The sequence below is a fragment of the Lutra lutra genome, chromosome 13 (genome assembly GCF_902655055.1).
Source record: "Lutra lutra chromosome 13, mLutLut1.2, whole genome shotgun sequence".
In the NCBI taxonomy this organism is placed as follows: domain Eukaryota; kingdom Metazoa; phylum Chordata; class Mammalia; order Carnivora; family Mustelidae; genus Lutra; species Lutra lutra.
Genome location: NC_062290.1, coordinates 27,713,767 through 27,732,126, shown reverse-complemented (window position 1 = coordinate 27,732,126; position 18,360 = coordinate 27,713,767). Strand labels below are relative to the sequence as shown.

At 39.4% G+C, this 18,360-nt stretch overlaps 1 protein-coding gene across 10 annotated transcripts in view; it reads left to right on the top strand.

Annotated features, from left to right (window-relative positions):
- TUT7 (terminal uridylyl transferase 7) overlaps nucleotides 1-16,427 on the top strand; it is a 60,927-nt gene extending 44,500 nt beyond the window's left edge. For 7 of the 10 annotated variants that reach the window (XM_047698949.1, XM_047698942.1, XM_047698951.1 and 4 more), the window contains 5 exons: nucleotides 787-902; nucleotides 2,002-2,327; nucleotides 4,373-4,449; nucleotides 4,843-4,906; nucleotides 15,346-16,427. In XM_047698949.1, the coding sequence (XP_047554905.1) occupies nucleotides 787-902; nucleotides 2,002-2,327; nucleotides 4,373-4,449; nucleotides 4,843-4,906; nucleotides 15,346-15,413 (651 nt within the window). In that variant the 3' untranslated portion in view covers nucleotides 15,414-16,427. Of the gene's footprint in view, nucleotides 1-786; nucleotides 903-2,001; nucleotides 2,328-4,372; nucleotides 4,450-4,842; nucleotides 4,907-7,161; nucleotides 13,967-14,995 lie in introns of those variants that run through there. The other 3 variants (XM_047698948.1, XM_047698947.1, XM_047698950.1) reach the window with 3 other exon arrangements.
- The last annotated feature ends 1,933 nt before the right edge of the window (nucleotides 16,428-18,360 follow it).

The window sequence follows — 18,360 nt, the reverse complement described above, 5'->3', positions numbered from 1 at the left end:
CCCAGGCACCCTAATTTTTTTTTTTTTTTTTTAAATAAAGACTTTTTAAATGAACCTTAAGTGCATTTGTGTATATTCAGCACTGGATCCCATCTGTGCATCTCCTTTTTGCTGGATATGCTATGGTTGTCTTCTACACCAAGGCTTCTGAAGCTTATTCCTACAGAGCACCTTGGGGATTTTGTTAAAATGCAGATTCTGATTTAGGAGATCGGGGTGGGGACCAAAACTTGCATTTCTTACAGACTCCCAAGTGATCCTGATACTTCTGGTCCTCACCTAAATTTCACTGGCAAGGAGGCTTCAGTCCAGACATTCTCTTTCCTTTCTTCTGATATTTTTCTCCAGAGGCCACAACAAACAAAGAATAGCACATAGCTTCTTTCTTTTTCTCTGTATGTGTAATGCAAATCATATTCCTCAGTTTATTGGATTTTAGCCTTTTCATTTTATGAGAAAGCGAAGCCTTTGTACCTGACCTCAGCCTCCCCCAAGTCCTGGCAAAGCTGAATCATGGGTATGTGTGATGCTCTTGTGTAGAAATGTCCTGGAAAAACAGGCTGCCTTTGTGGTTAGGGTTAAACCATGGTCTGCATGATGAAAAGGAATACACCAACATGAATTTAGGTAAAATTATCCTGAAGTAAACCTTTTAATGGTCTTCAATTTTGGAATTAAACAGTATAATAATCATTAAAAAGAGGGTCTCTGATTGATATCTGGTTAGTTTTCATGTTTTGATCTCACTTTAATAGTTCATACTTTTCTGTACTTATGTTCTATTAGGAGTACTTTTTTGATCCAGAAGTGCTAACTGAAGGAGAGCTGGCCCCAAACGATAGATGTTGCCGAATTTGTGGGAAAATTGGACACTTCATGAAGGACTGTCCAATGAGGAGAAAGTAAGTCAATGTTCAAAAGGGGTGGTTTCATTTTTACTTTCCTATTGTACCAGTTTATAAATGAGGTTCTATTGTAACAGAAAATAAACTTGTATTAAATCCAGCAGTTCTCAGATAAAATGATTTTTCACAGTGAAAATGAACTGATTTAAAACATGCATTTAAGCACAGATGACCAGATGTCCCTTGGGTGTACAGATACCAGTCTCCCAGGCCTGCTCCCCTTTCCTCATTTTGGTCACTGCCCCAGTCGCTACTCAGTTATTTGGTCGGCAGCCTCTCCAACAGGGATGGCAGAAGAAACGAGGAAAATAAAATGGGCTCTTCGGGACATCAGTTACACTTCCAGTGTACAGTAACAGGGCTGTACCAGACTCATGTACAGCTTTTTGCCATTTAGGACCCTTCACATGTACGTGGTTCAACCCTTAATGATTGCTGTGCTGACCCACTCACGTGGGTCAGGATACTTCTGGTGACGTTTGCAGGAGGTAGGGTAGTTTTGATTGCTTGCTTGGGACATACTGTTGTTTTGGATGGTGTGTTGGTCTTAATTGGACCATAATACTCTCATTTAAGACATGCTCTTAAGGCACCATCTGGAATTCGAGGCTCTTATTTAGTACTTTGGTTTTCTATTCAAATAATAGTCACTGCTCATATAGAGCAAGAAAGAAACGTGTTTTACATTTTAAGAATATAAATCACCTTACAACCCTTGTTCCCTTGTGAACTGAAAGTTCCACATCTCAAATTTCTAGTGCCTACTAAAAGAATGGGCCTCAGAGTCACAAGAAATCACCCCAAAGATCACTGGAGTTTCTTTACATCCATATCTTAGCAGGTACTGGATCAAGAAGTTCTGCTAACTGCAAACACTGTTTTTATGGCACTAGAGTAGTTGTGAAAATCAAAAAGAAAAACTATACCATCGCCCTGAGGTTGCTTCCTGAAAGAGGAGACGGACTGAAATGTGTTACATTCTTGTTTTTCCCCCTGATACCTTCTGCCTCTGGTTATCTCCCAAACCTGGAGCACCCTTAATATCTTGTCAGGTTTCTGTTTAGATTTTTCCTACCGGTGTTATATCATCTTCTAGAGTGAGACGACGGCGTGATCAGGAAGATACCCTGAACCAAAGATACCCTGAGAACAAAGAGAAGAGAAGCAAAGAGGACAAAGAAATTCAGAACAAGTACACAGAGAGGGAGGTGTCGACAAAAGAAGATAAGCCCATGCAGTGCACACCTCAGAAAGCCAAGCCAGTGAGGGCAGCTGTCGACCTGGGCAGAGAGAAAATACTCAGGCCTCCAGTGGAAAAATGGAAGAGACAGGATGACAAAGACTTAAGAGAAAAACGTTGTTTTATTTGTGGAAGAGAAGGGCACATTAAAAAGGAATGCCCACAATTTAAAGGCTCTCCAGGTATGGATCCCGGTCATACCTCAATGTTTGCACTCACATCTCAAGGGAAATCTCTTTTTTAGAGTTTAGAATTCTTTATTATTTTAGTTATATTTATTTCTTTAACAAATCAACTTACTGAAAAAGATTTTTAAGAAAGTGAACCCACCCCCTTTAAATTCAGACCCTCTTAAGTGGCAATTTCAGTGAGAGGCTTATAGAAGTCATTTGTTTGACTTTTTCTAAGATTATCCATGAATGGAAAATCCGGTCATCCCCAGTGCCTATAAAATGTAGCCTGTGTGACCAGAAAACAAGCTGCCACTGGAGCTTCGCTTCTCAGTACGTGCACTTTGGAAACTAAAGCACTGACTCAGGACACCAGGCTGTGTATAGTGAGCCACTTGTGCTTTCGTTTAAATATGTACATGCACATGCCTAGGAGAGGGACCAGAAGGAACTCCATGACACAGCTGTTATGGTGGTTCCAACTGCAGCAGAGAATTACGGAGTACGTAATAGGACATTATAAGTTTCCTGCAGCGAACGTGATTATTCTTACAATGAGGAGAAACACACTATCAGTCCATAGTTGAATGTCATCCATACATCCCGTCCCTTTGAGTTCTTGGATCTGCATTGACCCTTTCTATTAAATGGGTGAAGTGTCCACTGTGGGCACCTCTTTAACAGACTGTTAAGCATGAAGGTACCTTCTGTGTGTATAAGTTAGAATTTACAAAGCAATTTATACACTCTCACTTTGGTTCTCAGAATAAACCTGTGAGAGCGGATGGAATTTGATTGGCATAGAGAAGAAACCCGGGGAAGTCATTTTTTAGATTAAAGTAGTAACCTCTCCTGTTCCTGTCCTCAGTTGTGTATGTGTATGGGTGGTGTAAGAGAGTCAGCACTGATGACAGTTCCCTTAAAATTCTCTACTGCTCGTCGTTCCTGGAACACTAATACCTCTCTTCCATTTTATTCTATCAGCAGCAATATAATGTGTCTCTTTTTTTAAAGACAAAATTTTTAGAGCACTTATTCTTATTTTTTTTTAAATTGAGCTTTATATGGAATGAAGTATATTTTTTAAATTATTTAATTATTGGTTTTAAAATAGGACTTCGGTGTTTATGGAAGATACAACTTGTCCTACTTCTAAGGAGCTCGGACAAATGTAAACTCCCAACTTTTTTTTTACCCTGACATGGGACATAGACCAGATCTATTAATGATTATAAGAGGAATATATATTTAAGAGAAATTAAAATAATAGCCAGAGCTAACATTCACGGAGTGCTTCCTATGAGTCAGGCACTATTTTAAGTACTTTACGTGGGCAGTCTCTTCTCATTTTCTCCCCAACCCCATGAGATGGTGGTATCGATAATCCCAGTTGACAGATGAGGAAACTGGAAATAGTATAGATCAGATATAATGAAGTTCTACCAAAGTTATTTTTGTAGACCCTTCTGAAACTGGTGGTCTGTGTTTACTAAGTAGCACAAAGCACGTTACCATCGCGTTCCTCTTGGCTACAGCACAGCGGTAAAGGGAAGCCCCAGCATTCCCCCAGCTTTGATGGATTTCTTCCTCCTAGCTGGTAGCAAGGTTTAAGTTGTCTACTAGTGAAACTGTCAAAACAGAGCAGTGTTTCTGAAAGCCTGCAGGGGCAGCAGCAAATCAAGGAGAGTCAAGGGTATCGTGGGGTGGGAGGCTAGTTATTATCAAACCGAAGGAAAAACTCCAGAATCTTGGATTCCTCAGAATGTAGTATTTACACACTAAATCAGGTAGTCACTGTACTCTAAAAGTAAAATAGGAAAGGAGGAGTGGGGCTAGGGTATGGGGCGTTTCCTCCCATAGCTACTCAAAGTACTCAGTTGCTTCTTCCTATTGGAAAACTATGCTGCCCCCTCTCATGTCTTCAAATATGTTATTGTTCACACAAGATGCTGAGTGGACCTTCTGTCCTGTCCACAGAAAATCGTTCTGTGGAAGTTTGAAAACAGGGATGCTGCTTTCATTTTAAAGTGAGAACAAAATGCTAATTTTTTTCTCAGGTGTGTCTAAATCAGATTGTGTATTCGGATCCCCTTCTTCACCTAGCCCCTTGAGACCAACTGGCACATTTGCTCAGGTAAACCTAGCTCACGCCTGAGCAGGAAGCCCCTGGGTCTCCTGTCTGTTGAGCGAACACTTACTGAGTGCGAGCAGCTCCGTGCCAGGCCCTCAGCGAGGTGCCGGGCAGCTGCTGGCCCTGCCCTCCTTCCGCTGGCTAACCCTCCTGGCTCCTGTCTCTGGCCCTGGCCCTGGTGCAGCGTGGGGTGCGGCTTGCTGAGCTCCGGATGGCTCCGGATGGTGGGGCGTGCTTTGAGGATTCCCGAGTCTCTGTCTTGCTTTTCAATTAACTTGCAAAGTTGTGCCTTCCACCTGCCTAATTTTGGCCCTCCTTGGAAATGGTTACGGTTTTAAGGCTGTTTTCAGATGCTCTTCCTTTCGACTTTGTAAACCAGTCTATTTCATTTTTTAGGCAGTGCTTTTACATGAAGACAAAAAGAAACAAAAAACAACTATATTTTTGAGTCCCCAGTCAGGTATGTGGGTTTTAAAAAAAACAAATGTGTGTTCTTTTATTTAATGCATAGCTTACCACATGCCTTTTGAGATGCTTCCTTTGAGTAAGTGGTTTTAACAGGGCCTGGACATCAGAATCACTCAGGGAACTCTTAAAAATACGGTTGCCCTGTCCCCACCTTTACCTCCTAAATCCGATTCCCAGTGGGTAGGCTTAGACCTGCATAGCTTTTAAGTGTTCTAAGGTTATTCCTATACCGTTCCTGAGCAGGAACCATAGTCTTTAATTCTTTATTCCTCTTTCACACTTTTTCTTTCTGCTTTGAAATTGCCACTGTCTTGTCAGCAGTGTATTCTCCTCATGAGACTATGTGCTGTGCACCAGAGGAAGGGAAGAAAGTAATTGTTGCCCTGAACTCCACTCTCTCGCTCTCTCACTATGTCTTTAATCCTTCCTTCGACAAGTACTTATTAAGCCATTTTCCCTCTCCGCCCTCCACTGCCCAGCCCCAAGTGCAAGGTACGAGCCTTAACACGGGCGATACAGCAGGGAACCAGCAAAGTCCTTGCTCCCGTTCACTCTGTATTCTTGTCAGAAGAGATACGTAAGTATTTCTTATGGCAACAGGTGCTGAGAATACAAAGCAGGAAAAGGGAATGTTGGATAGGGAGGTGGCCATTCTGTTAAGTAACATCTATGCAAAGAATCAAATGAAGGAAGGGGCCAGGTAGGGGAAGTTGGAGGTAGACCGTTCCAATAGAACTGAAAACCACCGTTGTCCCTCGGTGTCACTGAATGGCAGGTGCAGGGAGGGGGGTAGTAGGAGGTCAGGTCAGGGTAGATGGGTGTGGATCATGAGGCACCTTGAGCACTGGCCAGATTGGATTTCTTTCTGTCTGTGAGATGGACAGCTGTTGGAGGGCTTGGGACAAAGGAAGTTTAATCTGAATTCTGTTGTGGAAGGTTCCTTATGGCTGCTGTGAGGAGGTGAGGGTGACAGCTGGCCCACGAGGAGGCTTTTGCTGGAGCTCAGGGGAGAAATGGTGCCGGCTTACTCTCGGGTAGGAGCAGAAGGCAACGTGAAGATTGGTCATGTTCTGGATATTTGGCACCAACGTGGGTTGTCACTGGATTAGATGGTGACAGAGATGATAGTGGACCCGAGATGACACTACAAGTTTAGGCCTGAGCAACTGGAAGATGGAAGTGGAATTTCCTGTGCTGAGAAGGACTCAGGAAGAACAGATTTCTGGGAGAAAGAGAGTCCAATTGTAGCCATGTCAATTTAAGAGACTGCTAGATGTCTGGGTACAGATGCCAGGTCGCCAGTGGGATGGACGAGCAAGGTGTTCAGAGCAGAGGGCCAGGCTGAAGACCGAGACTTGAGTATTTTCAGTGCAGAGATAGCGTTTGAAGGCCTGGGTAGGAATGAGATCACCTAGAAAATAATGCAGAAAGAAAAGAGAACATTTAAAGGCTCAAAATAAAGAAGACAGACAGAAGATGGTCAATGAGGGAGTAGAGCAGCAGGAGAGCTGGCTCCTGGAGTAGGAGCTGGTACGGAGGACAAGGGGCCTCAGAGAGGGCTTGACCATTCTTGGGCCTCGCCGCTGCAAATTCGGGTGCGGTGTGGGTGGCTCTGTAAGCATTGCATTGGGCAGTGCTCACGCCATTAGTGACTCTGGGAAGAACCGTCCCTCTGGTGTGAAGAGGACAGAAACCTGACTGCAGGGGTTTCTGGTGATCAGTGTTGGAAGAGGAACTGTGGGCAACCGAACCTCACACCATCCCTGCCTGGCCCACAAGCCTGTGGACAGATGCCCAGAGGGAGGCAAAACCCGGAGGCTCTCCTTTTCTCCGGTGTTTCAAGAATGTGAGTCGGGAAGGGGAAGGGAAACTTGAGAGGGAAGAGGAAAAACAAAGTAACTGAGCAACTTTTTCAGCTTTTTTCAGTTAAGAAAGGATGAAACTATAAACTCTATAACAAATATTCTGAGTTCTGGCCTGTAAACACCCTTAGTAACTTTGCTTAGTCTCTCTCTCTCACCTTATTCAATAAAGTAGGGTTAAAGAAAGGAAATTATATAAGCAAATAGAGCATGTGTAGTCTTTTTAACTTGATTGTACAGTTTATGAGAAAAGTTTCTGAAATTTTAAAACTCCATTGACAGAACCTGACATTTTTGTATGTAGTGTAAAACAACCCACATATTTTATGATCAGCTTTTACCTATTGTATGTTATTGCTGATATGCAAACACCGTTTGCTTTTAGCTTGGAGAGATGTTGTGTTCGTTAGAATGTGAAGAGGCGAAGCCCTCTCTGCCATCAGTTACCGGGAGATAGCACTCCCCGCCCTGGGCAGCCTTGTAGGCCCCGCGGGAGAGAGAGGCTTCCCTGCTTTCACCAGCACAGTCTGAGAGAAGCCAGGGCACAGTGGTCTCACCCTGGGAAAGCTCTGAGAGCTCCCAGCAAGGGATGTTTGGTTGTCTCTACTCTGAATGTCGTTCACAAGAGAAAAATAAATGGACTTGTTAAATTATGTAGCTACTTCTGTTTCTGCCCGTCTGGGGATGAAGTGTCTCAAGTATATACCGTAATCTAAACAGGAATAGGCACTGATTTTTAAGCTATGTGAATTCCAGGGATTTTTTTTTTTTTTAAATGATTGGAGAAAACATTTAAAGTGGCATCAGATCGCGTAACAATTCCAATTTGTGAAGAATGGGCACTGGGTTGGTATAGAGTGAGGTCAGATGGTTCAAGGAGAAAGAGCCAGAAATCTTCAGAAAAGTACCGCCCTTACCTAAAAAGGGAACAGTGGATATAAAGGTAAAGACAAAGGAGGCTCTGTGAGAAAATGCAGGAGCAGCTGTTTCCTGGGAAGATTTTGCCATTGTTTTCAGTAGAACGCATGGACGGATGTAAAAACAAGAAACATTCTAGTGGGAAAACACCCCAAATCAAATAGAAGTGAAGTGGGCCTGGGGCCCTGTTGTGAGACTAGAGGAGGAGGCTGACACCCTCTGCCTCTGAAAGCCAAGTGCGGGAAATGGACTCTCCATGGCAGTGTGTGCGGTTGCTTCCCATAGATCCTCTGAGAGTTTCAGGGTCACAGAGTTACCATATGTAAACAAGCCGAAAGAGTACTGTTTTTACAAGCCTCAGCCTTGAACAGATATTTCCAGAGCATTACACAGGGAAAATAGGGATCCTTGCTTGGTCGAGATGTTGCTTTTGCCGAGGGTAGGGTGTGGAAGAACATGGCCTCTGCCATCAGATTGCAGGATATGATTTCTAGCTTTGTGATCTTGAAAAACCTGCTTACACTCCACTTGACTCAGTTTCCTCATCTGTTACAAAGGGATGATAATAGCTGGCTTACAGGGATGTTGAGAAATCCATGTAAAAGCACTTAGAACAGCACCTGCGTGTAGCCACGGAACAGAGGTTTGTAGGAGTGGTGACACACTGATGCTCCCGCACAGTGTCAATCGGCGTGGCTCCTGATAAAGGCTTACACGTCTTGAAAGTAGAAATTTATTATAATTTTCTGAATTATATCAGTGGGAGAAGAATACAGATGTTGGATATCTGGACATAATACCTGGGCATGGCATGACCAGTTGGCTGTAAAGATTTCTGTAATTGTCTTCCACGTCAGAGACTTACATATTTATAAATATTTTCAGCAACTGTAAAGCTTAAAGGTTGAATTGACTACAGAAGAAAAATTATTACAATAAACATACCTACTTTATACCAGAAAAAAAAAAAAAAAAGAAAACATTTATGGGTGGTTAGAATCTATCTTAGTTAAACTCCTCAGTCAACAACTGTTAAGACTTGTCAGATTTATCCACAATAAACTCACCCATTGTCTATATTATAAATCTGAAATACATCTCAACTGTCAGTAGTGTTAAATTTCCCCAGAGCTCTTTTTTCCCTAGAGTACTAAATATGTGACACACAGGTGGTTTCCTGTTGATAGGATGGCCCCTGTTCTCTCCAGTAGCCATATTGACCTCAGGCAAGAGACCTGCTTTCTCTGAGCTCCAGATGTCTCATCTAGAGAAGGGCTGTAGCCCCATTTATCTTACCAGATCCTGAGGTTAAAGCACCGAGCCCCTAAAAAGCCAAGTTCTCTTTCCTGATACTTCTTGCTCCATTCCTTTCTCCTGGGCTGCATATAGTCCTTAACTGCCAAATGGGAGAGTAATGAATAGAAGATTCCATGAATTTCCTTGTTTTCCATTGTGACTCCCCTCCCCCTTATACACACTGCTGACGCAGTGCCTTAGATGTTCAGTGAGTTTTACTGATAGAGATGTATTCATTTTGAAAGAATAAAGAGACTAAGCAGGAGAAGGGCCAAGAATAAGAGCTTTCAAATCAGACATAGGTGAGTTTGAAATACAGCCCAACTATCTGCTGGCTTTTCAGCCTCTGTCAAGTTACCGGACATCTTTGTACCTTAGTTTTCTTATCAATAAATTGGGGCTGACACCTCACAGGACAGTTGTAAGGATTAATTTTCTATACATAAAGCTCTTTTCACAGCGTCTGGCAAATATTATCCCTCAGCAAGTTATCACTGCCTTGTTACGGGTATAAACAGTTTCCTGCCTCGCTGTTACTTCCCTCTTCTAATAGGACACAAACATCATGGACATTAGAACCATAGTCAGCTGGTTTTCCTGCATAAGTGAATTACTCTGGTTTACATAATAACCGTTTATTCAGAATGAGAATCTCAAAAAAACTAAGATTTCTCTATTCCTTACAACTCCCCCTTTTTGCAAAGAAGGTTATATTTCCAAAAGAACTATGTCTGACTCTTCATTTATTCCATTTTAATCTCACAGTTTGAAATCCTAAAAACTGAAGATGTTGGAAGAGATTGATGGTATCTTTACTCCCTCATGATGATGTGTATATACTATTACAGTTTTTTACCTCGACCAGAATTTAAAAGCCTAATTTTTTAAAAAAGTGATCTTTATGATAGTAAATTTAAAATAACAGAAACAGGGACGCCCGGTTGGCTCAGTTGGTCGAACATGCAGCTCTTGATCTCAGGTTTGTGAGTTCAAGCCTCGTGTTGAGTGTAGAGATTATTTAAAATCTTGAGTAAAATAAAATAACAGAAGTACCTTTGTAAACAATATAGGGACACCTTGTTATCAGTGAGTAGAGATCATTCTTGTTGATACCCTTCTCGATATTCCAGTATATGAACATGCCCATTATTTATTTAATTATTCCTTATTAATGGACTAGCTGCTTTCAAATATTTAGTACATCAGTGTCCTCCAAAACTTTTTTTGCTCTCATATTCTTCCCTCAAAATGTAGAAAGCCCATGTTTCTTATATAGTTTTGAGTTGATATCTGAAATTTTCATCAAAATTGCAAAGCATATAATTCCTGAGGTTTTTTAAAAAATAAATATTGAAATTTTAAAATAAAACTTATCAATTAGCCTTAAATGTATCAAATGAAATTAATATATCACTGCTTTTTCATACACGCTACCATTCATTTACAGCTCCTTAACAGGCAGAAATTTTACTTTCCTTCTTGAATTCCTTTGTTTTACTTCCATCTTAAGGTAGTATATTTTTTAGCATATATATTTCAAGCATTTTAGGGGCACCTGGGTGGCTCAGTGGGTAGAGTGTGCAACTCTTGATATCAAGGTTGTAAGTTCAAGACCCACTTTGGGTGTAGAGATTACTTAAAAACAAAATCTTAAAGAAAAAGAAGATTCAAATTCAAGCATATTATTGATCAGCCTATCCTTCTTATCTGTAATAATATTTATAGAAATTTGATTTTTTAAGCTTTTTTGTCAAAATGTAAATATTTCTTCTAAATTGAGTTTTTGCATTAGAATATATAATTGATCAAAACGTTACAAAATTAGTGAAAAAGATTTTTCTATTTATGTTTACATACTGAAAGTGACTGCCATTTAATGAGATAGATGGGATTTTTCTCCATACAATCAAGTATTTTTGGATCAATACTACAGGAATGAAACAGTGTTCCTCATCATTTCTTTCCCAAATCTTTTTTGTTTTTATAGTTGGTAAATATCAAGAAACCCCAGTAGTCTTTATGATAGGCTCTTAAAAGTAATAGATATGCTTTCTTTGGGAATGGAAGATGTATTACAACAGTGTCATTCAGTTATTGCTATTCCTTTTTAAACGAAGTGACCAAAAATCACATAGTAATGTATCATTAAGAATTATTTGCGATGAACATCACCTATCAGTGTAATTTCACAAAAGCTGAAAATTTGGAATTTTTGTTAGAGGCATTCACACTTACCACAGATAACCAGCGTTTCTTTTCCTTCCTGCCTCCTTGGGTTTTTTCCCAAGGCCATGTACTACATTAAGATTTGGATGAGGAGGAGACATGCCTTTCTTCTATAAAGTAGGAGGACTGTGAAAGGAAGACTGGTGTGCCTTCTGAGATCCAGCCCAAAACCTTGGCCACAGAGGCATTCTCAGAAAGAATCCAGTAGACATGAGGCACCCCAGTCAAGTCCCGTAAAGCCCCCTGCCCACTCATCCTGTTCAGTTGGCTCAGGGATTACATGTACCCAAGTTTGAAGACCACTGTTTACATCAAACACCATCAGGCAATATTTGCCTAGTTATTGCCTCGGGATAAATTCCTAGTGAGTAGAATGATAGATTTAAAAAGGGCACACCTTCTCACAATGATGCCCTCAATGCCAAAAGGGGATTGTTGGCCAGCCCAGAGAGTCTCTGACTGCCTTTTTCCCAGACCCTCACTTTATGGGAGTAGTCTTTTGCCCATCGGCTTGTATTCTCTGTTGAAGTCTCCTGCTTTTCACATGTTTTCACTGTATTTCTTCATGCTTCTATCTTTGTATTTTTTAAGTAGAGTAATCATCTCTGTTTTTAGCTTTAGTTTCCACATAGAAATCCATTTGTCCTTTAGCAAACATGTTCTGTCCTTCCCGGCCACCACTCCAATTTATTAATCTTTCAGTCTCGTTTATGATTTGTTTTGCCATATAGTTTGTCGCTTGCTTGTTGTAGTCGTTTCATCTAGCCAATTTTTAGGTGATTTCAAGTCATGCTTCCAGAGTTTTATAAATTTGATGTTCTTCCCTCAGAGTACCTAAAAGTTCATGTTTTATTTCTAGTGGGTTTACTTTTTTACATGCACATTTTTATATGAAATTTCTTCAGGTATGATTTATTTTTTTATACAGGCTATGTAGTAATCAGACTATAAGCACTATTCTTCGAAAAGAGTGGTTTCTAACATGTTGGGAAAAATACAAATATACAAATATAACTCATCTACTAGAGAACTGACCTTATTTTTTTTCCTTATTTTCTTCTCAATCTTTTTTTCAATAAAAGATCATTAAGATGGTCGAAGTCAGGCTTTGACCACCATCTCAGACCCATTCCATTCTTCGTGGCTTCTCCACCCCAGAGGCATCTATTATTAGGAGTCCAGATGTTCTTCCAGTTCTTTTTTTTAAACTTACATATGTACCCTTTAACATACATATCATTGGTGAATTTTGTAATTTAAATGATGCATCATACTGTATAATAAGAATGTTTTACACCCTGCTTTTTCGTATCTATTTAATGAAGTGATTTTGAAATTTATATAGATCACTATATATAGACTTAGTTGTATTTCTTTCCAGTGTTCTATGAATACAGAACATACTATCCATTACGTAGCACATGAGCATTTAGACCGCATTCGGGTTTTTGCTCTTATAAACAGTGCTGTACTGAACATTCTCATCTGAAGCTCCTTGAGCATGTATGAGAGGTTTTATTATTTGTGTATCTTGAAGTCAAACTCTGTTGAGTCATAGTGTATGTGCATTTTCAACTTAGGTTATCAAGTGATTGGTTGAAATAATTGCCACTCCCAACAGCAGTGTTTATTTTTGCAAATTTGATGGGTGAAAAATACTGTGGTGTTATTCTAAGGTATATTTTCTTGACTCTGGTGATACTGTTATATGTTTATTAGCCAATTGGAGTTATTCGTCCGTGAATTCCCTGTTCATATCATTTACCCATTTTGTTGCTTATTACCAGTTGGAGTTCTATAAAATCCCTGTACCTGTTGTTTGCCTATTTTCCTGTTGCATTATCATTTCCTTATTAATTTGTAAGTATTCTTCATTTATTCTGAATACTACTCCTTTAGTATATACATTCCAGATATCTTCCTCCACCATATCTTGTCTTTGAACTTGTGTCTTTTGCCACTCCAAAGTTCTAAATTTTGAGGTAATTGGTGATGGATTTTCCATGGTTAGTTTTCATGGTCATGTCACTCAGTGATTTTAGGGTCATCGTTAAGAAATTCTTCCCTGAGTTCATAAAGATATCCATCTATAGTTTCTTCTAACAGCTTTAAAACTTTTATTTTTTTCTGGTTAGATCTTGAACCTCTATGAATTGTGTGTGAAATACGAGGTGTAGTGATCTAAACTTTTTGTCCCTGGAATGATAAATCTATCCTCATTACTTCAGGCAGTTCAGAATATCAAAGATTTGTTGCCTATAGACCATTCGAGGCTCTAGAGTATAAATACCAGGGGAGAGTGCTGTGCTCCTTCCTGGTATCACTCATTTTTCACTGTGCATTGACTATCTGGATGCTCTGTTTTGAAAAGTTTGCTTCTGGGGGCCCTAAGTTTCTATTTGCATATTTAATATGTTTGCTTTAGTAAATTTAGATAGTTAAGCAAAAATGAATAAAATAAAAGCCATTTATACTTCATTCCAGAGCATAACTACTACTTAGGCTTGGGAAATAAAGTCTTCCCATCTTTTCACATCGATGTACTAATAATGGCTAACATTTATTGAGTACTTTTCTGTGTACTAGCTACTGTTCAGTTGCTTTACAAACTGTATCAGTTTATTTAATCTTTAGAATAATTCCAAGGGGGTAGGTGTAATAGCCCACATTTTTTCAGATAAGGACAATGAGGCACCAAACATTGGATTGATAGGATTTTTCATTTGTTTTTAATTTTTAGTGTTTTTTTTTTTTAACTGTTTTTCAAAACAGGGCTTGAACTCACAACCCTGAGGTCAAGGCCTAAGCTGAAATCAAGAGTCAGACGCTTAACCAACTGAGCCACCCAGGCGCCCCTTTAATTTTTAGTTTCTATGAAAATACTATTCATGTGGTTTTATAACCTACTTTTTGTATTAGTAATTATTATTCTATGCAAATCTAGTATTCTGTTGTGTCTATTATATACTTAGTCATTCATATCACAAATTTTGAACATTTAAGTTATTTGCATACCTCAGTTATGGTAAGATTTCTATGACTATTCATTTAGCAAAACTCCATCCCACCTCTCTGTCCTTCTGACCTTCCTTCAACTTGATGATCAAAAATTGTTTTAAGTTGCATTTCTTTGATTACTCATTGATACTAAATGTTTTTTATATATACTCATATGCTTTTTTTTTCCTCTTTCATATGTCAGTTTTTCTTTCCCTAGCTGTATGTCGGTGTTCATCTTTTCCCTATTGACTTGCTTTAGTACTAAGCTCAGCAAGTCTTTCTCATAGGGCAAGGTGGTGTGCTTAGGAAATTTCCTCACCCCAAGATTATATAAATAATCATTACTTCTTATACTTTGGCGCTTTTATGTTTAATTCTGTAATTCATTTGGAATTGGGTGGAGAGGAAGGGTATGTTGAAAGAAAAGAAAGAAAACTAATGCTCCTCTCCCTCCCAAAATGACTTATTTGACACAGTACCAGCTGTTGAACAATCCACTTTACCTCACTGGTTAGAAATGCAACCTTTGTTATATACTACTTTCTGAAAAATAATTAAGAATTATCAGTTTTCTTTTCATTGATCTATTTGTTTATACTCCAGAACAAAACTTATTAAGTCTTCTGTAGTATGGCTTTAATTAGTAATCCACATTTCTGTCCTTTACCTGTAAATATAATAAATTTCCTTTTTTCTTTTGTATCAATAAGGTATTGCTAGAATGTCACCATTCACAGGTTCATATCTGCAAAGTAATGATGCAAGATATTTATTTTTAGCCAAAGAATTTGTCCTGTGTGGTTGTAAGTGAAGACACTGATGTATGCAAAGCAGAGGTTTCAAAAAGTCCACCTGGCCCTCTGCACCAACATGGAAACAGTGATGAGAATTATGTCACTCTAGCAACCTGCCTGCATTTAGAAAGAATTTTGACTAGGTTTGTGTTTAGTAGATCATGTTCCTTACATACCTTTTTTATATCTAGCCTTGCTTACTCAATTCAAAATAAGTGACCAGTACCAGTGTGAAAAGCTTCTGTAAATAAGTAATAATAAGTAATTTTATGGCTTTTGTGATAAAGTGAGGCTTGTTTTATTTATGTTGGGTTTTGTTTTTTCCCCCCCTCTAGGTAGCCTTTCCAGTAAATATATGACTCAGGGAAAAGCCTCAGCGAAGAGGACCCAGCAGGAATCATGAGGGAAGGAAAAAAGGCAGCACTCTAAATGGCCACTCAGGCGTTCCCATTCACTTTGAAATTAGGTTCATTTCACAGGACATAGCAGCATAGATCAGGCTTCAACTTAACATTTAAGGGAAATGTCAGATTTTTTTTAACTTAATGAAATTGTTAATGAGGAAAAAAAATTTAGTACAGTCCCAGGTACCATGAATCCCCATAGATGTAAGGATTTTAAGAGAAAGCCATGATGTATGTATTTAAGCCAGGTTTGGGGGTTTTTTTTTTTTTGTTTTTTTTTTTTTTTTAGGCCAAGCTTAAAAAAAAAAAAAAGTATAACTGTGGGCCAGTATTCAGTGAATACAATTTCATGGTTTTTAATTCTTTCAAAGCACACTGAAAGTGGTGTGCTGATACACCCAGAGTAAATTAACCCTTTTTTTCACCTACAAATCCCTTTTTTGTTTTGAAGAAGGGAAATTATATTTATTGTTTACTGAATCCTTGTGTGAAAGCATATCAAATATGTGTTGAACTGCTACTACTGTATTTACAATTTACAAACCATATTTTATTGATATTTGTAGAAATGACAACGTGAACATGAGCACCTATTTATGCAAGCCTTCCGTGGGTCAAGCAGCGCCACTGAGAGGCTCTGGGGTTTTTTCCCTAATTTTAAGTAAGTTGACATAGAATTACTGTGCTCATAAAAAAAAAAAAAAATGAAATAAGGAATACAAGGAGTCCTGTTTGCTGCTAAAAACATTTTCAAAGGAAAAAATGTCAAAACAGAAGTGCTTTTTACTTTTTATGATACTCGGAAATTAGGGTGGAGAACTTTTAAATATCCCTGAGGATTAAAGAGGCCATCTCTGCCAATCACAAGTTTGGTTGGTGTCATTCTGGGTCTGACTGGAGCCCCCCTGGAACTGTTTCTCTAACTCCACAAGCCCTCCAGAAGTAGAATGTGGTCAGAACAATGCCTCGGTTTATTTATCATTTTGAAATAAAACCAGAATTTCAACCTGTAATTTTATCCACATTACTTTCTAGCAAGAGTCCTAAATTTCATGAGGAAACCAGATGAAGGAGTGAGGGCAGTATAAATCTGCTCCTCTTTATCTCATACTCCCTCTACTTTATCTCGTGCTCGAGCAATCTACAGTTCATTGACCCCACTGTGTGCCAAGCACTGGGAATGCCCACAGGAGAGGCACAGGCTCGGTGGGATGAAGACAGAGAAGGACGGGGAGAGTGTTTGTTGGGCGAGCGTTCCCGGCTAGGAGAGGGCTCAGAAAATAGCACCTGTGAGCCCTTCTTTTCACCTACTTGGAGACATACTCCAGTTAAAGAAGAATCCTATCAAAATTACCTACAGAATTTGGGAAGTTGTGGTAGAAGGGTTTAGTGATTGTTCCTACTCAGTTTGGACAAACCCAAACACCTGAATTAACCACATGAATTAGGCACCCAGGGCAGAAGCTGCTCTTCTGATTTCTCTTGCCTTCAGCATGAAAATGAGCTTGACTGGGCACACAATTCTTGTCACACTTTCTTTGAAAAGCTATTAATGCTGTCTTCTGGCATGACAGCAGAAATCGGAGGCCAGTCTAATTTTTGTTCCCTTGTAGATTTTATTTTTCTGCTTGGATACCTCAGCAGAGGTTTCCCTGTAAGTTTTTTTGTCTGTGACTTTTCTCTAAAACGGAAGCAAATCCCATGCATCTCCCTAGCCCAGTTTGGGTTTTTGGTTGGTTTTTTTCAACTTGGAAAAGTATGTTATTTTTTTTTTCCCCCTCAAAAATACTTTTGTCTTTTTTCATTATTTCTCTATCATCTTTTTCCTTCATCCTAGGAGAACTCAAATTTAATCTCCACATGACTGGCTGGATTTTTTATGTCATTTTGCTGTTTTCTATCTCACATGAATTTCATCATTTCACTTCTAATTGTCCTCAACGTACCTCAGCCACCTTCCCTTTTCCTCTCATTCAAGTTTATTCTTATTATTTTCCTTTTCATGGAAACCACGTTTCCTTATATCCTTTTAAGAATGTTAAAAAGCTTCCTACATTTTATTCTAGTTCCTGGGTAAATTTCAGTTCCTCACACTGATCATTTGGGGCAGTGACCAGTGTTTGCCAGACCTGAAGAACAGATGACCCTTGACTTGGGCGCTGGTCACAGCCCCTTCTCAGGGCCCCAGCCGGGGACAAGTGGATCTGCTCCATGCTGAGGCCAGCTCCTAGTTATCATTCAGATGCAGCTGGCCTGTCCCTCCACAAGCTCCACAGATGCTCCACTAGCACAATTTCATTTCCTCTTTCTCCCAGGAACACATAAAAAAATGAAATCTATTCTTACAGCCCTGTCTACTCTAATCCCTTGCTCAGTGTGTACAGTAATCAGCAGAGTGCACACTTAGAGATATCACTAAAATGTTCTGACATAACTCCAGTTTACTTTTCATTTTCAAATGTGTTTCACAAATGATTCTACTTTAAAAAAATCTTTACTGAGTGGGAAAAAAGTCCTGGGTAAATAGGGTTCATGGTGTTACAGGTGAGGGAAAAAAAAGTTCAGATTCAGATGTTCACAGAATTCAACAAACTCCCATAAAATTGTAAAGATGTACTTAGTACTTTTTTCTTTGAAAGTAGGCATGTTTAGACAACAGTAGTCAAGAATTTAGCACGCTTCCCTGGGTGGAATTCTAGGCTTAATTAGGGTCTCTGGCTCTCCCAGTTTTCCAGCTGAGAGTGTGGCAATCCTCCTAATCTCAAGGCAGTTCAGTTTCCGTGCCTATAAAATGGAAGTCACACCTGCCCTTTCACAGAGTAGAGAGGATCAAGTGAGGTCTTAACTAGGGAAACCACTTTTAAATGTCTAAAACCCTGAAACTAAGGCCCGAAGTGCAATGTTGAACATTTCCCTATTTTAAGTTTTTAACCTATTGGTGGAAAT